The sequence below is a fragment of the Terrapene carolina genome, unplaced genomic scaffold, assembly GCF_002925995.2.
Source record: "Terrapene carolina triunguis isolate 2854851 unplaced genomic scaffold, T_m_triunguis-2.0 Scaffold62, whole genome shotgun sequence".
Classification (NCBI taxonomy): Eukaryota; Metazoa; Chordata; order Testudines; family Emydidae; genus Terrapene; species Terrapene triunguis.
The window spans coordinates 40,626,805-40,645,082 of record NW_020664413.1 but is presented as its reverse complement, the minus strand read 5'-3'; the positions used below and the strand labels follow the sequence as shown (position 1 = coordinate 40,645,082).

Below are 18,278 nucleotides of genomic sequence, written 5' to 3'. Positions count from 1 at the left end.
TCTTAACTGCACCTCAACAAAAGCTTCTTTTTTAGGGGAATACCAGAAAGGTTCATCCCAACATCAGTGACATACTGGTATTCACTGTTGACATCATCACTTTCAAAGGGGTACTCTTGGATCCTCCTTAACTATTTATTTGCTAGGACTTTGTTCTGACAAAAACATGAGAATTTAAATAAACTAAGCATTAGTGACTTAATGTGTGGTGTACGTATTGTGGCAATTGTTAAAGGAAATAACACTACTCCTAGCCACAGAGAGGGCCGAGGTCAGGGGTGCGATTATGCAATTTCCCAGATTCCACCACCCATTCATAAATATTAGGGCTGGTCTACACTGAAAACGTACATCAGAATAGCTACGTCTCTCAGATGTGAAAAAATTCACACCCCTGAAAGGTGTAGCTATGCCGACCTAACCCGCAGTGTAGACAGCGCTAGGTCAATGGAAGAATTCATCTGTTCACCTGGCTACTGCCTCTCAGGGAGGTTGATTAACTACAGAGACAAGAGAAACCCTCCCGTCGCCGTCATGAGTGTATACACTGAAGCGCTGCAGTTGTGCCAGACTGTAGCGTTTTAAGTATAGCCATAGCCTTAGATAATTTATTTCACTATAACAACTTTCACATTCTCCTGTATTAATGTGATTGACAGACTTGGGAAATTATGAGCATTAAAAACTTAACTGAAAACCACAGTTAACAACATGTTAAGCACAATTAATGCTTTTCATGTAAATGACAATTATGTTATCCCCTAGATAATTCGAGGGTAAAGGAATCACAAGCAATATGTGCTTATAGGTATCTATTGCCAGAAAATTTTGACTGCTTTTTTGATACAATAAACATTATTATATGAAGAGAAAGCAGTAGACTAATATATTTGGATTCTAGTAAGCATCTGATTGGGTGTCGGGGAAATTACTCCAAATTAGTTTAAATTGGCTAGATTTGAATAATCATGAGGAGAGAAAACAGACAAAGACCACACAAACAAAGAAGTACAAAAAGTGACAATGTATTGAGATGGAGATATTTGGGAGCTAGGGTCTAGTGGACAATGCAAGGATCTTTGTCAGGCTTGATCTTATTTAACATCTTCCTTAGTGACTAAAAAGGAGTGAGCAGCACAAAGTGTATAGATGATATTAAATTGGAATGCATTGCAATACCAGCGAGAATAAAAAAATAATAGAATATTGATGACTTTGCAGCCCCAAGCGTCTCATTTTCTCGCCATGGTTCCTTCCATATATGAAGAGTAGGAGGGGTGACAAGGTGGCGTTCTACTTCATCTTTTACAAAAGAGCCCTTGTGGCAGTAGGGGATTACCCAACATTCTCTTGGACTTTTCAACGAGAAGAGATTGGAATCACTCCAACTCAATTCTGTTAAGGTCCACAAACACATCAGTTCTACTTCACAGTCAATGGTAGCAAAGGCAGACATATCTATTGGTTCAATATTCATTAACAGAGATCAGTCAACCAAACCTATGCAGTCTCTGTCCCATATTCAGGTCTAAAACCAGAATACAAAGGGCCAAGGAAATTTGATGATTCTAGACAACTCAAAAAGTTGCTTTGCCAAATCCTTCTTTAAAGAAGAAAAAAAAAAAAAACACCCCCAAAAGGTTAGGAACTGGGCAATAATTGGGAAGATGACTAATATCAAAAGATAGTTCATTGAGAGTGGGTACAACAATCACTTGTTGAAAAGATGCCAACACCTCTAATGGGAAACATTAATCTCTATCAAGAGTGCATTCAACTCCCCCCATAAATGATTTTACAAGTCAAGTGGGGTTCAGTTTGCAGGCCAAAACCTAACATTCCCCCAAGACCTTCAGAACCTCATATAAGAAAAATGTAGCATTTGCACACATCCACTGACCTCAGCATGGATCTACTACCCAAGCAGCAGCCAAATCTTAGCAATCTTGCCAATGAGCTCTTTAAGGAAGATACTCTACTCTGAGTGAACGCAGTGCAGAGTCATCCCTTGCAACACATCTGCCACTCATAACTTCAGATGAAAACGTTTTCACAGCTATTTCAGTCAGGAAAATGTTCATAGCTTTCCAGGTCCCCCTCTAGGGAAGTCTTAGCCCCCTCAGCCAAAAATACTCAAATACCAATAGAAAAAGGAGAACAGCTTCAAAATGAAAACTGAACTCCTATTTGGTAGCTTAGAAAGGGCAAATATCTTTTTCTGACTTATTAGCATCTGGCCATAAGAGTTGGGGTAGATTAACAAATATTTAAAATCAAGAAGAATAAAGTGAAAACTGATCAGTCTTCTCCTTATTTCCCTAGCCTGTATTACAACAATAAGCAATAATACTAGTGTCCAGGACACTTATAAAAGAAAAGGAAACTTCCTACAAGAGTCAATGTGGAATTCATTGTCACAGGAAGATATCAAGCCAAACATTCTGTCAGAATTTTAAAAAGACTCGATTTTATGGACTGCATTTGTAGTTCAGCATGCTATAACAGTAATCGAAGCTCACATTTCTGGGTATAAGATTACTGCCACTGACATCAAGAATTCCTTCCCTATCCACTCATCCCATGGGGTTTCATCGGAGGGGTTTACCTTCTTCTGAAGCAATGATATTGGCCACTGCCAGAAGCAGAACACCAAACAACCTGGACTTGCAGTGCAATCCAGTATGGCAAGTCCTATATGATCAATATAGCTTCTGAAGGTTAGGTTCTATTAAAAATTACTCCTAAAACTGAAGGTATGTTGTCCTCTCTGTGGTTAAGATTATTAAGCTTGTGGCAGACAAACAACCCATCTCCTACAGCACAATGTACTCCAGTATAGGACCTTAGTTTGCTGATTTCATATTCATTTTTGGTTCCACTTAGTAGTAGCAGCAGTAGTAGTGTATCTACTTTATTTTGAATGTCAGTATGAAACCAAAAAGTGCATTTTAACTGCAAGAGAATGAACTAACAGCAAATATGCAGAAAGGGCTCGTGTCAAGCTTTAACATGACATGGATTATGAAACTAATAAACCTCTTTCACGTGTCTTTCATTTTAATCAAGGGAGATGGCACATCCTGTCAAAACAGCATTGTTACCCGTGTCAGTCAGTTCAAAGATGCTCCTATATAGTGACTTACAATGTCAAGCTACTGAGCACATGGTGTCTCTTAATATTAATAATCAGAAAAAAAAATAAGTTTTCAGCCTCTGTATGAGCTTTTGAAAATGGGTTTCACCTGTAAATTTAGTTTGATTTTAGGTGAAAGAACTGTTAACTAAGAAAACATATGAGTTTATATTAATTGACAGAATTTGAATGGGACACAGTTTGATTCAGTTAAAAGAACAACAAATACAACAACAACATTGCTTAAAATAACACCATCAACTTCTTTTATTTCCCCAATTTCAGAAAATCCAATTATCTGATAGAGCACCCTTTAAATAGCACGTGTTGAATTTTGGTTAGCATTAAAAATAAAGAGAATACTCTTCCTGCACACACTGCTAACGTTCAGAAGGGATTTGGGGAGGCCCAGGAGGACACGGCAGAGTTCGCTCAGAATCCCTCTCCTTTCTCTGTACGCTCACACATGCCTGCCATTTTCACCTTTGCTGCTGCTTTTGAAAACTCCCCTCAGAACTATGCAATAGACTGATGTCATCATACTAGGGCATAAGATGGGAAATGAAAATGCCTATATACAGTGCTATTAGAGAGAGAAGGTGGGTGAGGTAATATCTTTTATTGGACCAACATCTGCTGGTGAGAGAGAAAAACTTTGAAGCTTACACAGAGTTCATATTCACTCCTGTTAAATGTACAAAGTAAAACAAACAAAATAGAAGGTTTATTCTCTTTAGCCTTTCAGTTAGTCATCCTAGGTGTTAGTTGAAACACTAGCAGATACCAATTTTTTTTTTCAAACATAAATGTTATTTTTCAAGTTGACAATGTGACTACTACTCCAGAGTATCTCTTAGTGAATCATCCAATAAGTTTTTCCATCTCAAAGCAGAAAACACACGCCCACTAAACACAATACTCTAAGCATAAATTCCAATTGGATGTAAATAATATCAAGATTTCAGTATTTAAGGTCAGAATCACTACCTCCCACCCTCTCATTCCAGAGCTCGGACAGTTCACATTCTATATCCCTGTATGCAAAACCCTACTTTCAGATGACAAGCTCCAGGCATCTTTCAGAGGAGACGCACATTATCAGTTTCATAATTAAGTCCAAACCATTGTAAGTAATATCTCATTGACTAGTATTTTAAAAGCACTCACAAATGCTACTGTGAAGAAAGAGATTTGTGTTTTCATTCTTATTCTGTTTCATCAAGACACAAAGGAGAATCTGTGATGACAACTGAAGAATTATTCTTCCCCTTATTGAAGGGACGTCTTTTAAAATGAAAAACCATGAACAAATCTACAAAATAATTCAGTTTTTATATCAAACAGCTGCAGACCTTGTAATTGAAATAGTGTGTCTAAGGCTACAAATGAAAACTGTTCAGTATCATTCTTTGAGTGACAGATTAAATTCCTAATCCAGTTGTGGTAATGGCCACATTTGTAGTTTAACATAAATTAAGAGCTTAATTATATTTGCGACTATTTTAAACAAAATACCAAATTCCTTTGTACCTGTGAATGTAATTTATAGCAAAGCCAAGTTCATTTTCCAAAACAATCTATTTTACACTGCAGCAGAACACTGCTATAATGGTATAATGTAATTCTTGTTGTAGAATGTGGAAAGAGTAGATTCACTGGTAGCACAGAGGAGGTTTTGAAGATAAATGAAGATGCTATTCATTCAGGGGTAATTTCATCTTAGAACTATATGAAAGATGTTTCACTCACATGATGTAGTTGCATGGCTAGGGATTTAAGTGTATTTTCAGCTACAAAGTAATGCTGCTAGATCAATTATGTTGATACTGTATTTCTCATCATGAAGAATTTTAGCTTTTATTCTGTTTAAAAATGGATTGTCGGATTTTCATTTCACTACTGAATCTTTGTTTTGTGTAGGGCAACAACTTAAAATTCAGCTTACTGTTTAGCTTCAAAAACAAAATTACACAATTCATATGCTAATATCACAAGCCTGCAAAAAACTATTAATCATGGGTGATTTACCTCAACAAGTTATCAAATAATTGTGTAAATAAGCAGTTAACCTGGGCAATTTAAACTTCTGTTGCATAAATGTCCCTCTTTGATGCAATACTACTAGCCAATTCTAGCCCCCTTGCAGCAATACATAGACCAAATGCATGGTTTCTGCAACTGATACTGGATTTTAATATCACTCACTATATGTTCTGAAACCACAAGATAGTACCACACACTACGTGGTATCTGCCTGAAGGTTTTAAAGTATCAACATGTTTAGGCTTGTGTACATAACATTTTTATAGAGAGAGAGAGAGAGAGAGAGGTTACAAAAATCGTTTATAATGTAAAGTGTTAGGAAACCTAAATATAGGATCATTGTTATACAATACACATAGTATTTAAAGCAATACATACAAGATCAGCCTCACATTTTATATAAGGATGTAACAGAACACTCACTTCTGGAATTTAGAACTGAATACTAAAGAGGTCTTAGGCTAGGTCTACACTACAGCGGGGGGTCGACCTAAGATACGCAACTTCAGCTACGTGAATACCGTAGCTGAAGTTGCGTATTTTAGGTCGACTTACCTGGCTGTGAGGACGGGGGAAAGTCGACCGCTGCCGCGCTGCCGCCGACTCCGCTGCCGCCTCTTGCCGCGGTGGATTTCCGGAGTCGACGGCAGAGCGATCAGGGATCGATTTTATCGCGTCTTCACTAGACGCGATAAGTCGATCCCAGAACATCGATTGCCTGCCGCCGGACCCTCCGGTAAGTGTAGATGTACCCTTAGTTCCCCATGCATCTTGAGCAAAATTCACACTCTCCTTTTCCTTCCAGCATAATGTCTGAGTAATTGAATTTTGTGTGGGAAACACCATGGAGATTGTGGGGACAGAATCTACTTCTAGATTCAGGCAAAGCAGCCTGTCTGCTATTCCATCCCACAAGCTAGAATACTATCTGCAGACCCTCCATGCCCCCTTGTTTGAGGCCCACAGATTCATAAAAAACACAAATCCAATTGCCCCACTTCTGGTTTCTCCCTGACTGTTAAATGTCTGTATTACAGAGGTCTCAATAAATTTGTCTTGCAGACTTACTTAAGATCACTGAAATAACCCTTATTCAGTCAGGTTTTAATTCTGTAATTTCTCTTCTTTTATGTGTTTCAGTCATTATATGGATTACATACGTGATTCACAAATAAAATGCCTTATTGACTTGAGAACATACAGGCTGTTACAAGGAAATAAAATATAGGAACTGGAAAACACCATCTTTTACTTTTTAGTATTGCAGTAATGTCAATAAGGGCTGGGGCCCAAATGTGGTAGGTGCTATGTGAACTTGGAGGAAGACCATCCTGAAGAGTTTACAGTTAAAAATAAGAGTTTTTAAATAGTATTATGTAAGTTATTAAAATTGAGTGTTAGTAATTTCCATTTTGCTGCTCTCTCTCACAACAGTAAAATGGTACCATAGAGAACCAACACAAAATCCTTTTGTCAAATTCTTAAGGTTCTTCTTCCAAAATTAGAGTGTGTGTTTAAGGTACAACAGAATACAGCAGGCAGAAATTGTAAAATTTGAGGCATTTAAATGAGAGTTTCATATCTGGGGAAGGATTTGGGGGACAAAAATTATATCTTTATTTTTATTGCTAGGTGTCTGTGGAGTCCTTTCTATTTGTCCATAGGATGAAATAAATGGCTGGGCAGGGGAGACCAGGAGAGTATTTTGCATGTATACACTGGTCTATAAAATAAAATAAAAATATATTAGAAAACCACTGCTTTAAAATCAACAAATTTGCAGTTTGCCAGAGGGAGTTATCTAGGGAGTATAAAATGTTCTTCTTTGCAATAATACAGTAGAGTGTGTGTGTGTGTGTGGGGGGGGGGGTGTATACACATACATACACACAAACTATACTGTATGTATTTAGGATGTCACTGATTAATAGTCTGTTAATGGTTTTCATTGTTAACTACATCCACTCCTTTTTGGATATACTGAGGTTTAGCTATTGAGATACTGTTTTTATAGTCAGAAGAAAGAAAAAACAGGAATATTGAGTACTTGAAAATTCCATCATAAATAAGGTGAGGGAAATGATTTTTGGGGAGGAAGATGATAGGAACACTGAGTTATATCACTTATCTTGATTTGTGCATGTAATTTTTCATTAACTTTAATGGGAGCAAGGCTGCACATATCATGGGAAGAAAAGAGACTATTCTACATATGACATTCTCTACCCTGTAGCAGGATAATCATCACTGAAATTACACCATTTTCCTTTTATATGAATTTCTTTGCTGTGAAAGTAAATTGACATTTCGTATCAAGATTTGCAGCATAAAATCAAATTATCTTCATTTCCAATAGGACTGTATAATATGCTACTTTAGTTTAGTGGACAAGTAGTGTACACCAAACACCGTGAAAGATCAAGGGATTCACAATTAAATCTACTTTCAGGAATTGCAGGTTACCCAAATATATACACCTCCAAGCAGGATCAGCATAGGAGCTCCACTATGGGAATTTTTAATTAAACATAAGAAGGCACTAATATTCAGTATAATGACTATATCATATCACTTTCTAAAAAGGTTACCCCCCCGTCACATACACCCAGTCTTAAGTTTGCACTGTGCAAGAAATAGGCCATATAACTCCATTCAATATGTACATAATCATTCCTTATACTGAATCTTTAGCTTTTATAAGAAAATGTCTGCAATAACCACTCACTCACACACACATACAGAACTTATTTTTCTTTCCACAGTATCTGTTCCATAGCCAAGCAGAAACTGACATGCTAGATCATGCTCCCAGAAGCGGCCGGTACCATGTCCCTGCAGCCTCTGGTAGGGTGGGGGAGAAAGGCACTGCCCCCCTCATCTCCCATTGGCCGGGAACGGGGAACCACGGCCAATGGGAGCTTCAGGGGAGGTATCTGGAGGTGAGGGCAGCGCACCGAGCCCTCCCTGACTCCCAGGGATGTGGTGCCGGCCGCTTCTGGGAGTGGCGAGGGGCCAGGACAGGCAAGGAGCCTGCCTTAGCCCCGCTGCATGCTGCTGCCACCCTGGAGCCGCTCAAGGTAAGCAGCGCTGGGCTGGAGCCCGCACCCCACACTCCAATCTCCTGCCCTGAGCCCCCTAGCCCCGTCTTGAGCTCCCAGCCGCACCCCTCCTGCACCCAGCCCCCCTGCCGCACCTCACACCCCAACCCTCTGCCCTGAGCCCCCTGCTGCACCCTGCACCCCTACCCCCTGCCCTGAGCCCCCTCCTGAACCCCACACCCCTCCTGCACCTCAACCCCCTGCCCTGAGCCCCCTCCTGCACACCGCACCCCTCCCTGCACCCAACCCCTTGCCCTGAGCCCCCTCCATCACTCCGCACCCCTCTCTGCACTCCAAACCCCTGCCCTGAGCCCCCTTGTACACCCCGCACTCCTCCTGCACCCCAACCCCTTGCCTTGAGCCCCTTCCTGCACACTGCACCCGCTCCCACTTCCCCTACCGCACCCCAACCCCCTGTCCCATTCCTACATTCATGGCCCTGCATGTAATTTTCCCACCCAAATGTGGCCCTCGGGCCAAAATGTTTGCCCATCCCTGTGCTAGATGCATGGTAGTGTTACCACTTGTAAAGACTGTGGTCAGCTTTTATTTTAACTAATTGCTTAGTAATTCATTAGTCATGCCCTTTTATAGATATATATATATATTTATTCATCTATTTTTTGCGAGCCTGCCAAGGCAGACATCATAAAGAGGTGCTATGATGGAAAGGAGATTTCTAGAAGGATTTGGTGTAGGTGACAGCCAAATTATGGCAAGTTTAGGGTTTTATCTAAACCATCTTTCTTGAAGGATCTCCTAGCAGTCCCCCCCCCCCCCCAACCTATTTAATCAGAGGAACACAGAACTCCGAGGCATCTTCACCATGCGTAAGCCCAAACAAGCAATGAACAACCTGTGTGCTACGTCTAAGGGAAATCCATGTACCATAGGTCAGTGGCTGAGAGATACTGGAGAGAAAAAGAAAGGCAGCTTGTATAAAAATATATTGAGAAAAGAAGTCTCAGGTATTGGCTTCCTCTCTTCCTACCCCAACACATACCTATCCACCCCTCCTTAAAAACACGCACACAATTCATCAGAAAAAGAAACAACTGTTCCCATTTTTGATGTTGCCTAATGCAATGTATGCCAGGTGAGCTAATTTTAAAATTGCCGGATCATTAAGTAATTTTTTTTTTAAATTACGCATCCTAATATTTACATTTTGTGGACAGCTATTTTTTTTTAGATCACAACTGTGTTCCTAATACAGATTCTTCTAAACTGATACCATTCCCCCATACAGAATAAAATTGTTCCATAAAATTTAAATCAGATATCTGCCAAAGTCATATTTATAGTCATGGCTACTATCAGCTGTCAAGCCAAAGAATATTGAAGAAAAACAGGCATTTTTAATATATTATGGTTAATATATCATCTAAGTGACATGTGCAGGATAACAATAGAATTGGAATGGTCAAGCAAAAGGCTACATTAGAAAAGGAAACTTCTGTTTTGTTTGGAAAGAAACCAAAACCACACCCGTAACCCTGATGGAAGGAGAGAAAAGATTCATGAGAACTACAAAAGTAAGGGTTTCTGGAGCTAAAGCTAACATCGAGATCAAATACTCAACAAAACTCCTTATTTCTTCCCACTGTAAGGAATTATTTAAAACATACTGCACCACAGAGAGAGGGGGGTAAAACACTACCATCTGTTTTTCAAAATAAATGGAAAATTTGTCCACCTATCAACGAAATAAGATACTTTGGGGCGGGGGGTGGGGGGAAAATTACCAAAGGAACACTGGTATTTTCCAGACTCTCAGCAAAAAATGTATTATATATTTTGGACAGAATAGGGTCCTTAGAGGATTGCTAGAGTGACCAAAGAATCCTGAACTTTTGATTGGCATTTTTACAAAATAAAGGTTAGTGAACCTTTTACATGATATCTCTAATGGTCCCACTCTGACCAAAAGAGATGCAGCCTTCTGGGATACATAAGCCCCCAAAAGGCTATATTAACTAGCTGTGCAATGGACTAGACCACATAGGGGAACAAGTAGAAGTGAGAGAATGAATCAACCCTCTTCCACAGCCAATACTAGAGTTGCTTTGGAGGATGGGAAACTTTTCTTGCCAGCCAGTCCCTCTCTACTACTGGGGGAAAGTGTCCCCTCAGAATAAAGAGCAGCCTCTGGGGTCACTGAACTTAACACGTTAATGGAGTTTACATGGACTTTCAAGCAGATTAGAGCCTTAAATTTGTCAATTATATGGACTACCTCTAACACACACTGGAGTGTACAAATATACAGTGGATTCTAACTCTTTACATACAGTGGAACTGGATTCCTTGCGTTTTGGGGATATTGGCTTTGAGGATAATGTAACCAACAAGCATATAATGAGTGGTCTTTGGGAGGGCATCTTTCCCTAAGCAATCCAAAAGGTGGATGACAGCTGGAAAGACAACAAAGGTCAAATAGGAGCTGCCAGTAGTGTGTCCAATTCCGATTATAAATAGGTAGACAGATGTAAATATTAACAGATGCATAGGCACTAATATTAGGATTCTTAAAAACAAAATCAATAACACCTCAATGATAAAGATTAAAAGGAATAATTTCAACTTTGAAAATTATGTTGCGTCCAGGAACATACAATGTTAAATCTATAAAGTACTTAGAAAATTTCTAAATATGTCATTTGAATACTTTTTATGTAATTTACTTACGATTTAATCCTTCCAAGAAATATTTTAATTTAACATCTAGTTTAGAAAAGATGATGCTTTACCTGGACAGCAAGAGAAGATGCATTGTCAGAAAGCAAAATTTGCTCCTCTGTAGAAAGAAAATCAAAGAATATAATTACAAGAAATAGTTATTGTTTAGTTATTGACGTGTAACTGCATAACAGTCTGTGTTAAATCTCTTGTATATAAATTAAAAAGGCAAATACTTCAACAGAGAATATATGCACCATTACATTAATTTTATGTTATGCTATCGGACAGCAAAACATGAGATATGAATTCAAAAATATACCAGGAATATTTCTTCTAGAAATGCCCTCCCATTTATTTTATTTTACCAGAGATGTACAATTAGAAACTCCAACTAAAAAAAAAAAGTGTCTCAATTTTAAGCCAATTATTCCTCTACTAATCAAAGTTAAATAAAATACCATCTTCATAATTCCTCTAGCTAAAAAGTAAAAGCATTCAGAATCCTCAAAAAACCAGCTTGCAGTTAATATTGCACACTGTGTCTAGGTCTGTCACACAAAAGAAAGATGACAAGTTCGCTGCAATAAAAATTCCATGCTTAGAAGACTAAGGCTGCTACCTATTAGTCTTCATTACTTTGCAGTCTTCTGACAACTGTAGCAGGCTGCTGAGCCCCAAATGGGGGCCATAATGTGATCTGATGATATATGAAGAGCTGCTAAAGGGAGCCTGAACCATCCTAGCCTATACATTTTAACAGTTCCTTTTTACTGAGAGCCCACTTTACCATAAGACTTCAAAAATCTGCTGCCTCAGCTATTGGTGCAGTAAATCTGCCAACGGTGCCTGCAACCACATCATTTTACACTGCCTACAGCAGCCAATATAATGAGTCAATAATAAACCAAGGACCTTATAGGCCATGAATAGCTGGTTTATATTGGCAGATGCAAGCTTAGCTAAAACCTCTGACCAGACAAACACAAAGGAATCTCTTCTTAACAGTTTCTATTTCCCCTGAAGTTAATTATATTACTGTATATTTAATGTTTTTAAAAATAAAATCATTAATTGCAGAAAATAATGTACCCACCCTTCAGTTGCTGATACAATGCAGCATTTTCAGGCCAAGGTTCTGCAGCTGTGGAAAGAAAAGAAATTCATAATTAAGCAAGCCAACCAACAATATGCTAGCGGACGTGAACTGAACATGAATGTTACCTAGAGCAGAAATTAGAATTTTAGAGCCGTTGATGCAAAATTTGACCTACCTTAAAAACGGCCCACTGTTATTCACACTGCTCTCCTTTTTCCAGAGAATGGAACGGGATGGGAGAAAAAGAGAAATCTGATTCCTCCCAAAAACGAAGGCTGCAATATTCCTTAAATTCAAGTTATGCCAAAGGGTGACCTTACAGCTCTAAAACCATAGTAGCAGATTTCTTCCTAACTGTAAGAGTTCTTGTACACATTCGCAACAAAACACACTATGCTCCCTTCTGCCCACTCACAAGACAAGTAATTTAAAAGCTGTAAGATAAAGAATTCTGATAAGAACAGGACAGACACGCAGAGGAGAGATGGCACAACTGGCACCTACAAAACTAAGTTTAAGGGTTTGCTTTGGGACAAAAAGTTTTCTGCTCTTTTAATGTTAGTTCCTGATTCAGCACCCCCTATAACAAAATCACCAAGCTAAGTGTTTGGGCACTTCATAAGGCAACACACCAAGCAGATGGTAGTACTGAAGGTTTATTTTGCCACACACAATATGTGACCGAAGTTGATATTTGTCAGTATTCTTTTGAAAGACTATCATCATTTGTTCAAAAAGGCAAGATATTCCAACTAAGAATCTGTGTGTTTAATCAATCATGCACCAAGTGAATTTCTGGCATAGCATAAATAATCATCACTACCAATGTACTATTGCTAATAGTGGTTAGATAACAGACAAAATGACATTACAATGAACTATTACATTTATTTGTCAAATACATCTTATATGTCCATTTTAAGGTGTTAATTCAAGTTTTTTTGTTTCAATCAAATTGACTAGTTGTGATTAAAATTCATTCTACTCACATAAAAAATATTTTTAAAAAGCATTCAAGTCTACAAATGACTATATGTACAGCAAAACAGAAGCCTGCCACTGGCTAAGAAAAGGTCATTCTTTGTATCAGCTGGCCTTCAGAACGCTAAAGAAAAATACCACATGATTTCATAATTAAAATATTCTCTTTTACTACTTCTGCACTGTTAACTTTATATTTTATGGCAGTTAGACAAGATTGTAAAGCTTGTAATAATGTATACACAATCTCGCAAAGGTCACTACCCTAACATCAAGCACAAAAAGCCTACCAGTATGGGCATGAGAAGGTAACTAATCACATCCAAGTGTCATGACAAAGTGTTTTATGTTTTCTTATAGCATTTATTGCTTTTAAACCCATCCATTAAAGTTTGTTTCCTGGAGTAATAATTCTTGAGATGAAATACACTCTTATTTATTTAAAGAAAAAAAAAAGATGACAACACAGTGTACCTGGCACCAACTGTTAAAATAATGTATTTAAATTACGTTTCTTGAATTCAGTAGAAGTCCAGGTTCATAGAAATGTTGAAATTTAGTGACATGACCACCATATGTGAATGGACCAACTACTATTTGCATGCTAAGAGGCGGGAGTACCGCCAAAATCAAATGATCTGTGTGGTTTCCACCATTTGGGGTGGAAGTCTAGTGAGATTTCTACACCAAATTGACCTCAAAATGAAGCCTAATCTCAATACAGATCTGGATGTAGACACCATATTTCCATTAGGAGATGTGCTAAGAAGCTCCTTCACTGAAGATACAGATGCACACAATATAGGGCAAATAGTGAAGGTACCTATTTTTTGCTGTGACAACCTGGATGTCCTGTTCAAAATTTTCAATCATATCCCATATATTAAAAAGGATTGTCATCTTAAAACCTGGTATATATACTCAGCTGTGGACTTCACATTAATTTTGCTAACCATTACATATAGCCCTATGCTCCCAACCTCAGGTGTGTGGAGGAGCACAGTATAACTTCAGGGAGAAAGGTGCAATAATTGTTTTAAGCCACAAATGTGCTCACACAATCCTAAGCAGATTGTGCACAGATACAGCCCAGATAGTAATGCAAACTTCCCCACACTGCATTGCCAATATATCGCAAATCCTGATCTAGAGTAACTACTTCAAGGAAGTAAGAGTATAGTACTGTCTGCGTTCAGTCCAGGGCAACGTCAACAACCGTGCTTACCTCTCTGCTAGGTGTGATGGTGCTTGGGTGATGTGGACCTTTGTCTGCAAGAATTGGAGTGAGACTATCAATTTAGTTCTCACAGACTACTCATCACATGGTAAGAGCCTTTGGTCACTGAAATCTGGCCTAGGATAGTAAACAACAAACTTGGAACAATATTTTGTTACTCATATCTCAAAAGAACCATCTTATAAGATTTACCTTAGATTCTTGCACACTGGGCCAAGTGTGCTTGAAGAGTAGCCAAACTACAATACAAAGGGTACACTCTCAAAGGCCTGCACAATTCTCATTGACTTGACTGAGAATTATGTTATTAAACACCTATACACTACTCCATTACTCACCCTGTATCTTGTGGGCACCCTATATGCAGTCATTTCATATGTTGCTTTGTACAGAGGTTTAATACCACAATATAAATCTGACAAATGACAAGCTGTGAAAGATAGAAATTTAATTCAGAATGGTATCATTAGAGTGACTACTTAAAATTAGTCATAATCCCAAAATCCACTGCTCAGGGAGACTAGATCCCCTATTTTATGATAGCAAGGAAAAAATCTTTAAAGAGATGCCATGTGTCTCCGTAACAGGAGAGAGAGTATAGTATTTTCAATGTACAGCATGACTCCTGGCTTCTGTAGGTGAAGACATAATTTGTAGAATAATAGGCACTAATATTACACGCTGCTTCAGTTCTGTCATATTTCCAATCCATCAAGTTGATTAATGCTATAATAACTCTACACAAACTTATCATTTGTGCACTAATGAAGTCAAATCCAGTTTATCCTTCAGCAACTAGATTATTTTGGTCTCCAGATGTTAGTTCTCCAGCTAACTAAGGCCACCGTGGCAGTGATGGGGCAGAGGAAAAGCAAATGTGACATATACCCAATTTTGAAAGTTTTCTGCAGGAGATCAACTTCACGGTATCTCAGCAGCAGATCCAATAGAACAGACAACCATCTTCATCGCTATCTTACAGTATGAAATAATTGACTGGTTATATGCCTTATGGTCTGCAAGTTATTGTTGAACCTCAGAAATATGGACATGACAGAGGAGCTAAAACTGACGGTTCAGCAGATGGAGCACTGCAGTGATCAAAGAAGCTGAACAGTAGTTAAACCTGGCATGTAAAAACTACTTTAGTTTTGAAAAAGACTTAAATATAAAATTTAGTTATTGAAAACTTTACTAAATGCCATGTGCATTAGATTAACCATATTAGTTGTTTGCTCATCACTGGTGGGTTTGGAGAACAGCAGCATATAGAACTAACAGACATTGGCATGGTTCATTGGTACCAAATTAAATTCTCTAGAAAAAAATCCCAAAAATTAAGTGTCATCATATGACCCAAGAAGCTTTAACTATCGAGGACAGTGGCTATATATTAAGTTGATTCCCAGCTCCTCTTCTGTCATATATTGTCCTAGCCATTCCTTGATATCATTTTTTCCTGATAGAAACAAGGTTCCATATAAATCAACGTGACATAAAAGTCTTGTCAAATTCTTTGTTGCTGGGAAAATATTGCATAAGGTGCACTTTTCAGATTTAGTAATGGAATATTTTACTCCTGAACCATTAAGGACTGGTTCAGCTATCCAATTTGCCTTTAGATTTAAAATGATCATTTCTAGTCACTTCTGATTTTTAGTTCAATAATACAGTTTATCTGTCTAGGCACTTATATGCCCTGTCCCATCATCATATCAGGAGCATCTCACAAGCACAAGACTCTCCTGTCAGATAGGCAAGTATTATCCCCATTGTATAGATAGGGAATTCAGGCACAAGAAAATGAAATTCACCTCTGTGCAGAGAGCCCACACAAAGCCTATGCACCCGCTCAGATCCCAAATAAGCTTTCAAAAAGAGCTGAAGTGGGACTTCAGTGATATATAGGCCTTATGGAGGCCCTCTGCACAAAAGTGAACTGCAGCTAAAGAGATCAGGTGAGGTGACTCAACCAAGTTCACACAAAATGCCTGGAAGAGCAGAAGACTGAATTCAAGACCCAGTCTAGTGCCTCAGCCTCAAAAATTCCCCTTTCTAGACTGTTCATTTTTAATGCAATTGTTTTAATTTTTGAAGTATCTCATGAGATTAGAGAAATAGCCACTGGATTTCCAGTCCGGCAATCGTGAATGAGTGTTAAAATTTCCAGCAGAATGGTATTGTCACAGAATGGGGAAGGGAACGGAAATAATTCATCCATGTTCCAAGCAGCATTAGCAGCAATTCTCTTCCATAAACTATTTACAATTATTCATTTCCTTTTATTACTTTAAAAAAAAAACGGACTCTTTAAGAAACTACAAGATATTAAATAGGCCTTTGAGAGTTTTAGTGAGGTATAGTATGTGCTAGGCCACTATTTTACAATTTTTCTTGCAAAATTCCATCATGTATAACTAATGTCAGATAGCATAGTATGTGGTGGTATGGCTTGCCTGTTGCTCAGCCACCCATTCAGCAAATTTACTTCCAAACTGTAGCATTTTTTTATATTACAGATAAATAAATAAATGTCTTAAACCCACTGGGAGACTTCCAGATCCATCCTTTAAGCCCTTCACCTCAGAGGAGATAGTAGTAGTAAGAAGGGAAGGTATTTTGTCACCGAATACATCCAACTTGAAAATTACTTGTTCCCTACTTCTAGTAACACCTCAGAACAACAAAATATAATTTAAAAACAATGTTTTTATTCAATATTTATGATAATGCCTACTTATACACTAGTTCAGCCCCTTCTACAATCAAGGTAAAGAATTAAGCAGAGCACCGTCCTCTGGCACATTTATTATTTGTTAAGTGATGATGCTATATAGACTCTGTGGCAAACAAGATGCAAATAAAGACAACCCCTGCCCCCAACGCCTACAAACTAATTCTCTGATATTTCCACTATGACACTAATTTACACTTGGTTTTCTTTCTTCTGCTTCTGTAAATAACAGTTATTTAATGGGCTACCAAACTATTTCATGTGATTCACCGCATGCAATTATGTAATTGAGGATAGAATCTAGACGTTGGTCATTTTGGTCCATTCGCCCAGTATAGTTTTCTAAAATGCCAAGTAATGTTCATAGATCTCAAATGAAGGAAGGATGAGCACAGAAAAGAAATGTTCCTTCTCTGTGAAGTGGTTGCATTAATTAGTTTCATTTCTTTATTTTTACCATATTCTCATGGTATACGACAATATTTATTTTGCATAAAAAGGTAGGAAAAAGAAAAAGATCTGTACGTTAACATTAGGCATAAGAAGTTAGGTTCACATAATGGTAAAGCCTTGTCTTAAACTAGCCAAGAGGCAGAATATTCTGAATTAACACCAAAAATGTTGTCCTTAATTCACCTTGCTGTTTAGAAACTGCACCTGGTGAGATAAGTGAACTTATATACTATTCTTGAAGGTTTCTCAAGAGTATTTCATCACAACAATGCAAACACTAAAAAGCAATGGAATTGTAAATTTGGGCAATAGTCACACCTCCCAATCTTAATCTCCAAGTATTAGCTCACAAACCTCTCCACATTCAACGACACTGACACCTAACAATAAAACAGACCATTTGTGATCTACTCAATTTCAGGCTGAGATTGGTGCCACAGGAAAAAGCTGCTTTGCAGTCAGTATCTTCTACCTTTAGACATCCCAAAGAAAGCCCCATTGTCAGTCTCTTTCCTAGTCAAGATACAACAAAAGGAGCTAGATTACCAGTGTATTCTTCTTTCATAATGGAATAGCAAACATTTTAAGTTTTGGGGGTGCTAGTGGGTCTATTAAGTATAAATATGGAAATGCTGGTAATTGATATATTTTTTAATCTGCTTTAAGATAAAAATGTAGGAACAAACCTTGATTAATGCAATGATATTGCAGTCAAATTGGAACCAAAACAGTTCAAAGACATCTCATCCATTAGTAGTGATCAATAAAGGAAGTATAACTAAGTTATGAATTAGCTGCCTGAACAACAGTCAATTCAACCC

The 18,278-nt window shown here is 38.1% G+C and overlaps 1 protein-coding gene across 1 annotated transcript in view; it reads right to left on the bottom strand.

The window, feature by feature from the left end:
• MTX2 (metaxin 2) overlaps nt 1-17,329 on the bottom strand; it is a 35,017-nt gene extending 17,688 nt beyond the window's left edge. Inside the window, exons 1-3 of the mRNA XM_026647744.1 lie at nt 17,275-17,329; nt 12,050-12,097; nt 11,025-11,071 (exon numbers count right to left, since the gene is read on the bottom strand). Of these exons, the coding sequence (XP_026503529.1) occupies nt 11,025-11,071; nt 12,050-12,097; nt 17,275-17,329 (150 nt within the window). The remainder of the gene's footprint in view (nt 1-11,024; nt 11,072-12,049; nt 12,098-17,274) is intronic.
• Nucleotides 17,330-18,278: the final 949 nt, after the last annotated feature.